This window comes from Lupinus angustifolius, chromosome LG11, assembly GCF_001865875.1.
Source record: "Lupinus angustifolius cultivar Tanjil chromosome LG11, LupAngTanjil_v1.0, whole genome shotgun sequence".
Lineage (NCBI taxonomy): Eukaryota > Viridiplantae > Streptophyta > Magnoliopsida > Fabales > Fabaceae > Lupinus > Lupinus angustifolius.
The window spans coordinates 17,900,146-17,913,038 of NC_032019.1; the positions used below are offsets into that span (position 1 = coordinate 17,900,146).

General features: G+C 32.0%; 2 protein-coding genes across 2 annotated transcripts; one reads left to right on the forward strand and one right to left on the reverse strand.

Moving 5' to 3' along the window:
* Positions 213 to 4,484, forward strand: LOC109359289 (peroxisomal membrane protein PMP22). Its single transcript, XM_019603903.1, has 7 exons — positions 213 to 348; positions 494 to 592; positions 1,638 to 1,739; positions 1,895 to 1,970; positions 3,268 to 3,338; positions 3,429 to 3,514; positions 4,221 to 4,484. Exons 1-7 carry the CDS (start codon positions 277 to 279, stop codon positions 4,270 to 4,272), a joined length of 558 nt encoding a protein of 185 aa, XP_019459448.1. The 5' UTR covers positions 213 to 276; the 3' UTR covers positions 4,273 to 4,484.
* LOC109359478 lies at positions 7,481 to 8,184 on the reverse strand. Its single transcript, XM_019604158.1, has one exon. The coding sequence runs from the start codon at positions 8,107 to 8,109 to the stop codon at positions 7,708 to 7,710; it is 402 nt and encodes a 133-aa protein (XP_019459703.1). The 5' UTR covers positions 8,110 to 8,184; the 3' UTR covers positions 7,481 to 7,707.

Sequence of the window (12,893 nt, forward strand, 5' to 3'; positions counted from 1 at the left end):
GTATCAATCTCACTAATGAATAAAGTTTAAAAGATAATTAGAAAAGAAAAACATTTCACTTTAACGGTTTAAAGGATAATTAAAAATATTATTTTAAAATAGAGATAATTATATATATAATAAGATTTTATTCTCTTATGATTTAAAAATTATTACACTTAGAATGTAATTTTGGTGTTAACCTATGTTACCATCATTGTCATCCTATATAACAAAACACTAACAACAACCCCAGATATAGAGAGAGAAAGCGAAGGTTCAGAGAGATCAATCACCATGACTGACACAGTTAGCCATGCTTGGAAGAAATATCTCCTTCAGCTTCAAGTCCATCCTCTCAGAACCAAGGTTTGTTTATGCTCTTCCCCTTTTCATCTTTTTATTTTAATTTTCTCATTATCAAAATACATTCTTTTTCTCATTTTAGTTCATAAGAGACTAATGGGGTTGTTAAAAAAATTGAAATTTGATAAAAAAAAACGTGTGGTTTTAGGCAATTACTGCAGCAGTTCTAGCTGGGTTTAGTGATGCAGTGGCACAGAAGATTGCCGGGGCCAAGAAGCTTCAGTTAAGAAGATTGCTTCTTTTTGCGGTATATCTTATTTCATTATGATTGTTATAAGTTTTTCAATGTGAATTTTGGATTGTGATCCATATCTGGATCAAGTTGAAAATTGAAAAATAATCAGAATTTTGTCTTATGCAAAGGAAAAATAGAGTCTTTTCATTTTCATGAGTCTGAAACACTGTCACATAATTTACTCAAACCCCCTGAGAACTGGTTTGAACGCCCCGTATCGCGGTGTGTTCGAGTACCAGTTCGCTCTAGTTTGTCATGGAAATAGTCAAAAGTAGCGCACGACATAACATGTAGAGTGGAAGAGGGGAAAGGAAGATTAGAATGGAATAAAAGTCACATAGGGAGATACAAGATATAAGAATAGGTTGATGTCATTTGCTTGATGTAGCTATGGCTGCTGTGCTTAGGAAGTGGAAAAGTGCAAAAGGGAGAGGAAGTCAACAACCCTAGAAAGCAAAAGATGTAAAGGGCTTGGCCCATGTGCCCCACCAAGCATTTTGTGATGTGTTATAAAGAATTGAAAATAAAAATCAAACATTTTAAAAAAATGAAATGAAATGAAATGCACATATGGAAGGAAAAATGGCAAAGAGAAGAGTTTGAGTTAGTTTTGTTTCTTAGATAATTTTCTTAATGAAAAAGGCAATTATAATTTAGATATTCTCAAGTCAAATCCATTTATTTGGTAAAAGTATTGTTTTAGAGATTAACTAATAACATTTTAGTTTTTATTATTTCAATTATTTTATAATTGTATTATTTAGAAAATTATATTAATATTATATTAGTTAAGTTTTTTTTAACGTATCACAAATCCAAAAAACGTAACAACTGAATATACCCCTAGTGTATTGTATATTTAATATAGTAGCGTACTACGTATCACACACTCGTGTCCATACCGAAGAGAACTGTGTATTATGTGACTATGGTCTCAATTGATGATCAATAAGAATAAATGACTACAATTGCTTTTGGTGCATTCTTAGCAAAATTAAGGATTGTAATGTGGTGGAATCTTTAAGGACTGCAGATTTAGAGTTAAATTATTTTGCAGCTTTATGGTTTTGCATACTCAGGACCATTTGGACATTTTCTCCACAAATTGATGGATAAAATCTTTAAGGGGCAGAAAGGCAGTGATACTGTTGCAAAGAAGGTATGTTGTTACCTCTGTAAATGTTTGTTATCTGTCCTTTCCACTTGTAGGGATAGACCGATAATATTTTGTGTCGAGTTAAAGTTCACTAGTTTTCTTAGCCCTTGTACAAGTTTTTAAGTAAGGCTCTAATGAACGATATTTCCTATTATTAGGTGATACTTGAACAGATAACTAGTTCCCCATGGAACAACTTTTTCTTCCTGATGTACTATGGCTTGGTTATAGAAGGTATGATTATTGTTAAAATAAACTACATATTGTATCTTAAACATCAATTTTATCTTGGTGATATCAAAACATTTTTACACGAATAAATATTAATGTCAGCTTTTGTTGTGAATGTCCCTTCTGTTGTGTGCCCCACTTCCATACCCAGAAGACATAAACCATTCCTTTTTCCTCTTTCCTTGAATAACTTGCTTTTAAAATTTTATCATGGTTATTATGTCAATGCAAGATGTTGAACACAGCTTGCTGCTTAATTCTTAATTCCATGCTGTTACTGTTGTGTTGCTGTTGAAGTTAGGATATTTTATTTCAAAGTATGAATGTTAATATGGTGTCCTAATCTGGATTTATTACATTGAAAAATTTAGCCATCTATTCTGATTCACAACTTATTTGGTCACAGTACCTTTTGTTTTTTATGGCTCAGCATTGAAAATGTATTGGTATTGTTCGTTTCTAAGTTACATGATAGACGGTACTGGTTCTGATATGCGGTACGTGGATCGTACCAGTTCGTCACTTTTTATCTTATTATTACAAGACTTCCTTTATGACAAACCATGTACGCTGAATTCAGTGTGCAGTACGTAAGGTAAATGAGTGAACCATGTAAGTACGGTTTGTTTAACTATAAACTAAAAATGAATTTCACCACATGGGAAGTGGAAAATGTATTCTGCAGAAGTTATTTCGTTATTTAAATCATTTACTATCTAACAATTTGATAGCCTTATTTATCACATGAATGCTGGTAATTTCTCTTGATACAGTTTTAGTACTTAAAACCAAAAACATTCAGGGTTTAATTTTTATTGCTAAAAAGTCAGTGCTAAACTTCAGTTTTATAAAAGATGGCCTTAGTTAATACGAAATTGTGAACAATAAATCATCGAGTACTTTTTAAACGATCCAATAGTTCTATGTCCTTTATACCTCACAAGCATGTAATTGTCTTAAAATTTGTTCACCACTTTGAGACCGTTAATAAAATTTTCTTTCCCTGTCTCATAGCTGTTTTCAATTTTCTTTCTTTCTTCCTAATACACACATCTCTGTAATTTATTGTTGTATAAATTCTGTCATTTAGCTGAACAGTTTCTCTTTTTTTCATTGCTAGTTCAATTGTATTTTTATATTGTTTAGCTATGTCTACCTCAAGGCAAATGTTGAAAACTAAAACTAACCAAGAAATCAGACACTAATGCTTCGGAAAAAGTGAAAGAATAGTCAGTAGTCTTTAATATATTCTTCTGCACTGCGGTGCATTGTAATTAAAATCTGAGAGACTGGTTTGCAGGAAGACCTTGGAGTGAAGTCTTCAAGAAAGTTAAAATAGGCTACCCTACTGTTCAGTTGACTGCATGGAAGGTATGACAATTGGAACAATCTTCTGTTGTTTAGCTGAAGGGAAACTTTGAAAAGTCGGCATTTTGAAGTTGTGTTGGTTTTAACTTGCAGTTTTGGCCTATCGTTGCTTGGGTGAATTACCAGTATATGCCTTTGCAGTTCCGTGTCTTATTTCATAGCAGCATTGCAGCATGCTGGTAAGCTCCTGCATCTTTCGACTTGCTACTCTGTTACTCTTCATTTAACCTATTCATTGTTTTCAAAATCATTGAATGAGCATCATCTTTTGATAGAGAGATATGCATTATCATACAGAAACGTTGATGATGCTTAATTAATACTGGAATCTCAATCTGGACATCTACCGGAAAGTTCTTTGTCTGCCTGTAATTTAGAATTTTTAGGAAGAACATTGTTAAGTGTGTTTGAGTTAACTTCTTGTGTGCTTAAAATAGCTTATAATCAATAGCTTCTCGAAAGAGCTTTAAAAAAACAAGAAATACTTTTCCTAAATAAGCTCAACTAAACATGCCTTAATCAAATCTGCTAAAGATTTAAGTACTAAAATAGATGCCTAGACTCCTAGAGTCTGATTAAATTGTGTTTGTAATTTACGGTGCAGATTACATAACGTAACACTAATAATGTCACTAAGCCTCTGACATTTTCAATTTTAGCATGGAGTTAAGGTGTAAGTGAAGGCATTGTGCAATTTACAATGATTGTTTCTTCATGTTCCTTATAACTAAAACTTGTCGATACCGATGATGCAATGTGGAAACATTTGGTGATATGCAATGTGAAAACATTTGGATGCAATCATATATGATAAATGTTCATGAACATCATGGGCATCATGAATTATTTAATAGTTTTAGTCTCTGATTTACTTTATTGCTTCAGGGGAATCTTTTTGAATCTGAAAGCAAGGTCTGGTGCAATTAAGAAGGACTAGGCTTAGACCAGAATTTTCACTTTTCTCACTTTTGGGCAATTTTATTTCCTATGTGATGTGGGAAGGGGAATGAATCTCCCATTTTTTGTTAATAAGGGAGCATTCTTGATAATCTGTTGGCCATGTTGGACTATCCTTATTTTCAATTGGTTCCTATGACTTGTCTTTATTTCTTCAATTTGGTGATATCAAATTATGCCATGGATGTTCAATTCTTTATTTGCTAGTTATTTGGTTCAGGTGACGGGTCGGGTACTGGCCCGGTTCATATGCCCCCAAGTCCCACTTTTACTTTGTTTCAGATGGTGACCTTTAATTAGGGGTGGAAACATGATAACTCCCCTGAGAGGCTTATAAAGTTTACTATAAATAGGTTTCATAAATAGGATCCACTAAAACTTCTTAAAAAGCTTATTTAGTTTAACACTTTAGGTTATCTAAAAGATAAGTCGTAATAGTCTAACACATTTAATTATATTATATATTAATAGTTATATTATATTATTATAATGTAATTTAATTGGTGTGACATTAGCCTATTTAAAAAGCTGATTTGTTTGCCTTTTTAAAGATGAGCTTGTAAGCTTATTTAAAAACTTTATATATGATAGAGTTTGAGTTGGATTAAATTTTGAGATGGATTTTCCTTCTGGAAACGTTTTACATATTGGGATTAAATTGATTTTACAAAAACGTTTTTGTAATTCAAAGAGTATCCTTTGTTAACAAGGACAATGTTTTCATGGACATGGATCTTCATTCTTAAAATGACTATGTTTTTGTCCATATCTAATAGAATTATATTAAATATTATTTATGTATTTATAAAAAAATTCAATTAAATAATATATTTTTGATTGATCCGAGACACAAATGAGGATAACACTGAGGATAGAAGATTTTCATCCCTATTCTCACCTTTGCTGGTAGTCCATTTATTAAAAACGGTCAATTAAAAATTAAATGTCAATGACTTTGTAAACAAGTTTGATTGAAATTTGAGAATTCATATAAATGATTTTGAAGTTTGCTTTGTTGATGATGTATAATTCTCCGAGTAGATGTCATCATAATTCCTAAAATACCTGTATTAGGAAAAAAAATCTAAGTATTTCAAGGGAGAATTTAGCCAAAAGATTCAAGTAAAGGGGCATTTAAGAGCTTATGGACATCACTTGTTGAGTTTATGAAATAGTTAATGCAAAAAAAGTTTATAAAAATAGATCATGAACTTTTTATTAACACGTTTAAGTGGAGAGAAGAAGACAGGGGGGAAAGAAAAAAAAAATGCAAATGCTTTCTTGTCAATCTGGGGAAGAAAAGGGAAAATTGAGTGGTGACTATGATTTTTTAATTTTATCCCAACTTCATCTTCATCTATATACTTACAATAAATTCTCCTTATACTAAATAATTGAAGTAAAGTATTTGATAAAAGAGAAGAAGCATTGATTACTACTATGGCTCATAAAACTCAAAAGTAAAATCTCATGTCCCAAGAAATTATATCTCTTCTTTTCCCTGTCCAATTAAATTACAGCAACTAACATATTCTGTTTTCATAATTTTTTTATTTAGTTAAATAATATATTATACTTGGTGAGAAACATCATTAGGAACACAATATGACGAGAGGATCTCCATTCACCCTTCTCCCGTTCACATATACTTATATAAGATACTTTAAGAAGTGATTATCTCTCTTAGCAAATATGAGGATTGTCTTGGAAATATAAAAAAACATATTATCCTTTCCGTATTTAGTTTACGAGTAATACTATATTCTCATATTAAATCTTGTTACTAATCCTCATACCTATAAGAATATAATACATATTACTTGAAAACTAATCATCAACAAATAAGATATCATCTTTTGATATATATCACTTATCATGAGTAAAATGATTTAATAGGATGATATATCATTTTCCTTTAATTTTAAAAGAGTTTTGAGCTACAACTTTTGGGAAGATGTATCATTTCCTACTTAAACTTCATTTTTACTTAATTTTTTTACAAATATATCCTATTCCTTTTATCTCTTTTCCATCATGCCCAAACAACTAAAGAATTAGTTATTTTCTACTATCTTTCTTTCAACCTTGTTTTCTTCCATTTTTTTCCCAAACCAAAACAGTAAAGCTACTTTCATGAAAGACAATTGTTTTAAGCTTCTAAATATATTTTTCCATTAAAGACTTACTTGAATTACCAGGTTTATATTTCTGGGAGTAATAATTAAACTATCGTTATCTACCCTTTGATAGGATAGAGAGCCAACTCACTATAATACATGTGAAATAACAAAAGCAAATAATAGGGGTTATTATTCTAAAATCTCATGGTGGAAGAGCAATGATAATATTAACCGAGCATAGGGTGAAGTTAAAAGTTTTAGTGGAAAAGATATATTATTTGTCATCTATATTTAATATAATATAAATGAATCATGAATAATACAGTGTTACATGTTAAAGTGGTTAGAAATGTCAAAGGTTTAGGATTATGAAACTCAATGGGTATGTGGTATTAAAGTGGTTATGAATGTCAAAGGTTTAGGATTATGAAACTCAATGGGCATCCACATATTCACTATTGAGTAACTAAAGTGAGTTGATATTTAATGATTTTTACTGCTCTATCTGGGATAGACCCTAGTGATACTTGGTTAATAAATTATCACGGCAGCAATGTTGTAACATAAAAACTAGAGTAAATTATATTACGTGATATTATATAAATCATTATTTATTATTAAATGTTACAAAAAGACCCTAGTTATTACACAACACTGACTATCTCTCTATGATAAATAAGTGTGATTTTTAAAAGGTTGATAAGTATTCATTATATTTTGTTATTATTCATTATTTTTTATTCATTAGAGTATAGTATTTAAATATATGTCATCTTATATTGAACCAAAAATAATGAAAATATCTTGATTCGTGTATTATTTGAATATGTTTTTATAATATATCATATTTTGTATAACTTAATTACACTTATTATCACTTTTTTTGATTAAAAAGATTATGCTTATTTATCCTGCAGCGGTATGTATAAAAAATTAGGGAGTTTATTGCAGATGCACAAATGGAGGATGATCTGTTTAATTACACTAAAAATCAGAGTGTAATTTTATCTGAAAACTAATGTTGAAGATAATAATACTTAAAAACACAAAAATATTTGATGCACTGGAAACACAAGTTTTACTTTCGATTTTTCTCTGGTACATAGTAAAACAAATAGTACTTTTAATAGTTCAAGAGACAAACTTTAACTTAATTTTTTTCACAAAACATTACACTTTGCCAACAAGGGCTGAAGCCACTTAAAACTAACCTGTGCTCGTTTGCAGAACAAGATTCATGCGCATGCCGTCACAGCCAATAAAACCGACCCACGTCATCACTTCACACAGCCCCTTTACATGTGAATCCACCGAGATAGCTGCGTGGGGTTCACAATACCCTTTATGTGGGTCCCATCCGTCTTCATTATGCTTGCCACCTCATCGTAACTCTCATTCTCTTTCTTCACACTCGATCGGCTTGGCTCAACAGCTTGAGAATTTAGCTGGCTTTTATTCGCCCCAATTTTGTTAGACCTCGCCGAGGGTTTAGCATTGAACCGAGTCGAATCAGGGTTAAACTTCTGTCCAAATAGAGTCCCTTTTGTTAAGAACTCGTGAGCTAAATAGCCAGCTAGGAGCCGGTTCGACGGAACCGGCTCAGCAGCTTTCGGCTTAGCCGGTTCGTTAGCTTCAGCATGCTTACGCTTTCTACTAGTGCCAGGTGGCAACATCTTACGGGGATGGTGGTTCTTCATAATGGGTCCACACTTGGTAATAGCAAGGGTAAAAATGTAAAACGAAGAGTTCTTGCAACGAGTACAAAAACCGGGTTCGAAGACGTAAATAAAAAGAAATATATAAAAAGAAATATAAAAAAAGTTATTATAAATAATAATAATAACTAATTAAAAATAGATGGGATTAGGGTGACGGATATGGTATTGGAAAGGGGATTGAAGCGGCGGCGAAGGGTGGGGAAAAGGAGCAGAGAATCTGGATGAGAATGAAAGGGGTGAACGGAGACGCCGCTGAATACGGTGGAGAGAGAAAAGGAGGGATTGTGATTTGGGGGAGAGAAGAAGCGATGAGAGGGATTAGAAATCAGAATAGGAGAAATTAGAATGGAGCAAAAAAGGGGTCATTATATATTGTATTTATTTGGTAAAGTGCGTTTTACGAATTTGCCCCTGAGTTTCCACCAAATAACTGCATTGACACAAACTAGTTTTTGTTATTAGAATGGGGTTATTATTTTTTTTGCAAATTGCAGCATCAGGGCTCTCTCTATCTGGTTTAAAAAATGGATTATCATGTAGATACTGATACTGACCAAAGGTAAGAGAACGTTTGGTGGCAATTTGTAAAGTGAACATATCTTTTATTTCAAGATATTTATTATTATATGTAACTGTTCATTCTCATTTATTAGAAAATAAAAAGTTAGTATAATTTAATTTTTATTTTATCTTACTTATCAATAAAAAATAAGTAATATATGATTGGTACAAACTCTAGGATGGAAAATCTTAAGATGTATGTGACATGCGAGAGCAGCTACAGTGGTAAAAAAAAATTAAGTTCATAATCAAATAAAAACGTTTTTCTTCCAATTTTAGCATTGGAGAAGAACCATTCTTCTACTTATTTCGTAACGGTGAACAAAATAAACATTATTCTTGTAGTTGAGATAACATTAAAAAATGAAGAAAAAAATTAGAAGAGAGGGAAGAAATCAATATTAGTAAAAGTAAAAAAGATAAATATAGAGTAAGTTTGTGAAATCCACTTAAGAACGAAAATAGAGTTATATCAATAGAGATGTTTTTTATTTACGTTACTTAAGTTGTTGGAATATGTAAATAAATATAAAATACATCCGAATGCACCATTGTGGAGGCTGGTTTTCCAATAATTCGGATTAATGTGCATATTAAAAATTTAAAACACAATTAATTATTGAAAAACCAATTAATTCTGATTACTGCTAGGAATTTCTATTTTTGTAGAGGTGACAAAATTATTCAAAATCAATAATAAATCCGAATCTAAAAAATTATATTTATCTATGGAAGTTACTGAATTTAAATGATATAATTCAATAAGTAATTTACATAGTAGATAATATATATATATATATATATACATTCTACTATTTTTTCATTTTCTTTATTATTTCAACTTTCATTTTTGTCACTCGCACATATTGCTGAGATCAATAGTAAAATAAGTAAACGTGGTCTAGTTAATAGTAAAAAATTAATTCTTAAACATATAGTATGTAAATACATCCATTAAAGACTTTATATGTAGAAATCACTTTTTTTTATGTATAAATATCCATTAAAAACTTGTTATCTAATATATAGCATAACCTTCAATGTCTTGTAAGAAAATGCAAAAATAATTTTTTATTCAAAAATTCCAAAAGAAAACACCTTTTTTAAAAGTATTACTTAAAAAAATTAAAAACTTTTTTTGAAAAGTGATTTCTTTTTTTAATGTTTTTTTATAAAAGTGCTTTCTTAAAAACAACATTTTTTAAAGTGTTGTTTGAATAATGATTTTTTTTAAAGAAAACCTTCTTCTTTAATTGTGATTTTTTATTAGAAATGTTTTACTGAAATTGTGATTTTTACAATGATTATTTTTTCTTCTTAAAATGCTTTTAGTTCTAATTAATAAATTAAATGAATTGAATATTAATTTAATCCATAATTTGTAAATGAATTAAAACATCTATTTTAAATGAATGGATTAAATAAATTCAAATATATTTTAATAAGGATTTATATAACTTTTCATCCATTCATTACAATTCAAATACACAATCATTCTATTCATCCACTTCTCTAGTATTATGAGTATGACTTAAAAAAAAAGATTTATGTGAAGACATATATACGCAGACACGACTAATAAAATTTTAATAACACATTAAATATTTAATTTTTATTAAAATTTTAATCACTAATAATAGCATTAAAAATTAAATATAATTATATTAAAATATGACGTGTTATATATTTGTTTTAAGTTTTTCTCATAAATTAATCCTTGTTTCATCTACAAAAATGTATAACGTCTATTAATAATGGTGAACTGGACAGACACATACTAACTACTAAGCACTGGGTCTATTATATTATCTGCAGTTTCTTTTACTCTGTCTTCCATTGCTTAAGGTATTAAGCAATATCATGCTTGATCAACCTGGCCAAGCCAATTCTGATTCTGACCGAGCCAACCAAAGCACCAAGGCTCAGGCACATGACTGAGACAGGACCAAGCCTTAGCCTCATGACCGAGACAGCATGCCTGGCCAAGCCAGTGCCAAGTCTCCTGACCGAGACAGTATGCCTGGCCAAGCCAGCGCCAAGTCTCCTGACCAAGACAGGACCAAGGCCATCAGGGTGCTTGACCAAGACATGGGCCACATGGGCCATCTAATCGAGGCTATGAGACTAACCAGACCAAGGATGCTTAGCCACAGCACAGGCACGACTCAGCCACATCACAGGCACGACTTAGCCACAGCACATGCACGAGGCTTATAAACATAGTGCAGGCGCACTCAATCAAAACAGAGCACATTACTTGCATAACAAGAAACGTGTTCTTTAGCTTCTTGCTTTAGTAAAGATCACGTGTATATATTTAGTTAGTTAGTTGAAGTTAGAATGTATATAAACACCATCATGCTTCTCTTGTAATGCAAGAGAAATTCATTCAATTCAATCATAATCAAAATAGCTAAGAGCTTTCATTCTTGTTCTTAATTTCCTATCACTCTCCTTCAAGAACTAGCCATAAGTTCTTGATCAATCATCATCTTCTCTTCTTAATATGGTATCAGAGCTCTTTTTATAAAAGAGCTTTGCTACATTCAAATGGCATCCATGATTCCCTCAACCGATGCACCAACTCAAAACTTACCTCCCTTCATAGACATCAATTCACCATACCATGTTCATCCATCAGATAATCCAACACTTCCTCTTGTTTCACCCCTGTTGAATGGACAGAATTACCACCAATGGGCAAGGGCCATGGAAGTCAGTCTCAACACAAAGCAGAAATTACCTTTCATAGATGGAACCATTCGAATGCCTATCAAAACAGACCCTATATATCCAGCATGGGAAAGAGCCAATAACATGGTCATATCATGGATAAATAGATCAGTCTCTCCATCCATATCACAGAGCATCATTTGGATAAAGAAGGCACATGAAGTTTGGGATGAATTGAGACAAAGATTCTCACAAGGGAACCTCTTCAGAATTGGTGACTTACAAGACTCATTATCAAACTTCAAGCAAGGAGAACTAACCATCAGCAATTATTTCACAGAAATCAAGACCATTTGGGACGAGCTTGATAATCTTAGACCCCTACCCGTATGCAACTGTGTGAATCCAACAATTTGCACAGCTAAGATTGGATCAAAGAAGAATTGTGAAGAAGACAGAACCATCAGATTCCTAAAGGGGTTAAATGATGCATACGCAGGAGTAAGATCCCAAATTATGCTCATGGACCCCTTACCAAGCATAAGCAAGGTGTTGTCATTGATTATACAACAAGAAACTCAGCTCTATGGGCAAGACTTGGATGTAAAGGCTATGACAGTTGCAGGGACTTGGAGAAAGGGAGGAACACCAGGAAGAGGATCCAATTTTGGAAGAAGACCACCCAACTCACCTGGAAGAGGGTCTTGGATCAAAGGCTCAAACCCAGGAAAATATTGTTCTCATTGTAAAAAGAGTGGACATACAGTTGAAGTTTGCTATAGACTCCATGGATTTCCAGCCAATTTTCAGTTTACAAGGAATGAGCAAGTCAATTATGTCATTACAAACTCCTCAAAGGAGGAAGCACCAAGGGAATTGCACCAAGCAAACAATTCCAAAACTGATCAAGATGGAACCTTCTTTGGTCTCAGTCAACAACAATATCAAGGACTATTAAATGTGCTACAACAAAACAATGCTGTAGGATCAAAGCATGAGGATCATGAAGCAGGAAATGTAAGTAATGTCATGTCAGCCAACCAAGTAATGGAGGAACCAGGTAACTCTAAAATTGTTTCACCTCATAATTCTTGGATCTTGGACAGTGGAGCCACTGACCATATATGCTCCAATTTAGCCTTATATTCTGTGTATTACAAAATAAAGCCAATAAAGATAAAGTTACCTAATGGCAACTTAGTGACATCAGAAATTTCAGGAACAATACCTATACTGCAAAACTTGATTTTGCATAATGTGTTGTACCTGCCTTCTTTCAACTATAATCTCTTATCCATCCCTAAACTTACCATAACTCTATCATACATTGTCTGTTTTAATAAAACATGTTGTCAAATTCAGGACAAGAGTACTTTGAGGATGATTGGTACAACTAGGATCATCAAGGGATTGTATGTGCTTAGAGCTGCTATCTTTCACCACAAAGCAAATTCATGCTACACTCAAGAAAATAACATTGACTTGTGGCACTTTAGGCTAGGCCATGCTTCTGAAAATTGTATAAATAC

What these genes read in the sequence shown, in the direction of transcription:
- LOC109359289 (XM_019603903.1), top strand. Translation starts at nt 277, where the DNA reads ATGACTGACACAGTTAGCCATGCTTGGAAGAAATATCTCCTTCAGCTT. An exon ending in TCCATCCTCTCAGAACCAAG is followed by an intron (nt 349 to 493) that starts GTTTGTTTATGC and finishes GTGTGGTTTTAG; the next exon opens with GCAATTACTGCAGCAGTTCT. An exon ending in GTGATACTGTTGCAAAGAAG is followed by an intron (nt 1,740 to 1,894) that starts GTATGTTGTTAC and finishes TCCTATTATTAG; the next exon opens with GTGATACTTGAACAGATAAC.
- LOC109359478 (XM_019604158.1), bottom strand. Translation starts at nt 8,109, where the DNA reads ATGAAGAACCACCATCCCCGTAAGATGTTGCCACCTGGCACTAGTAGA.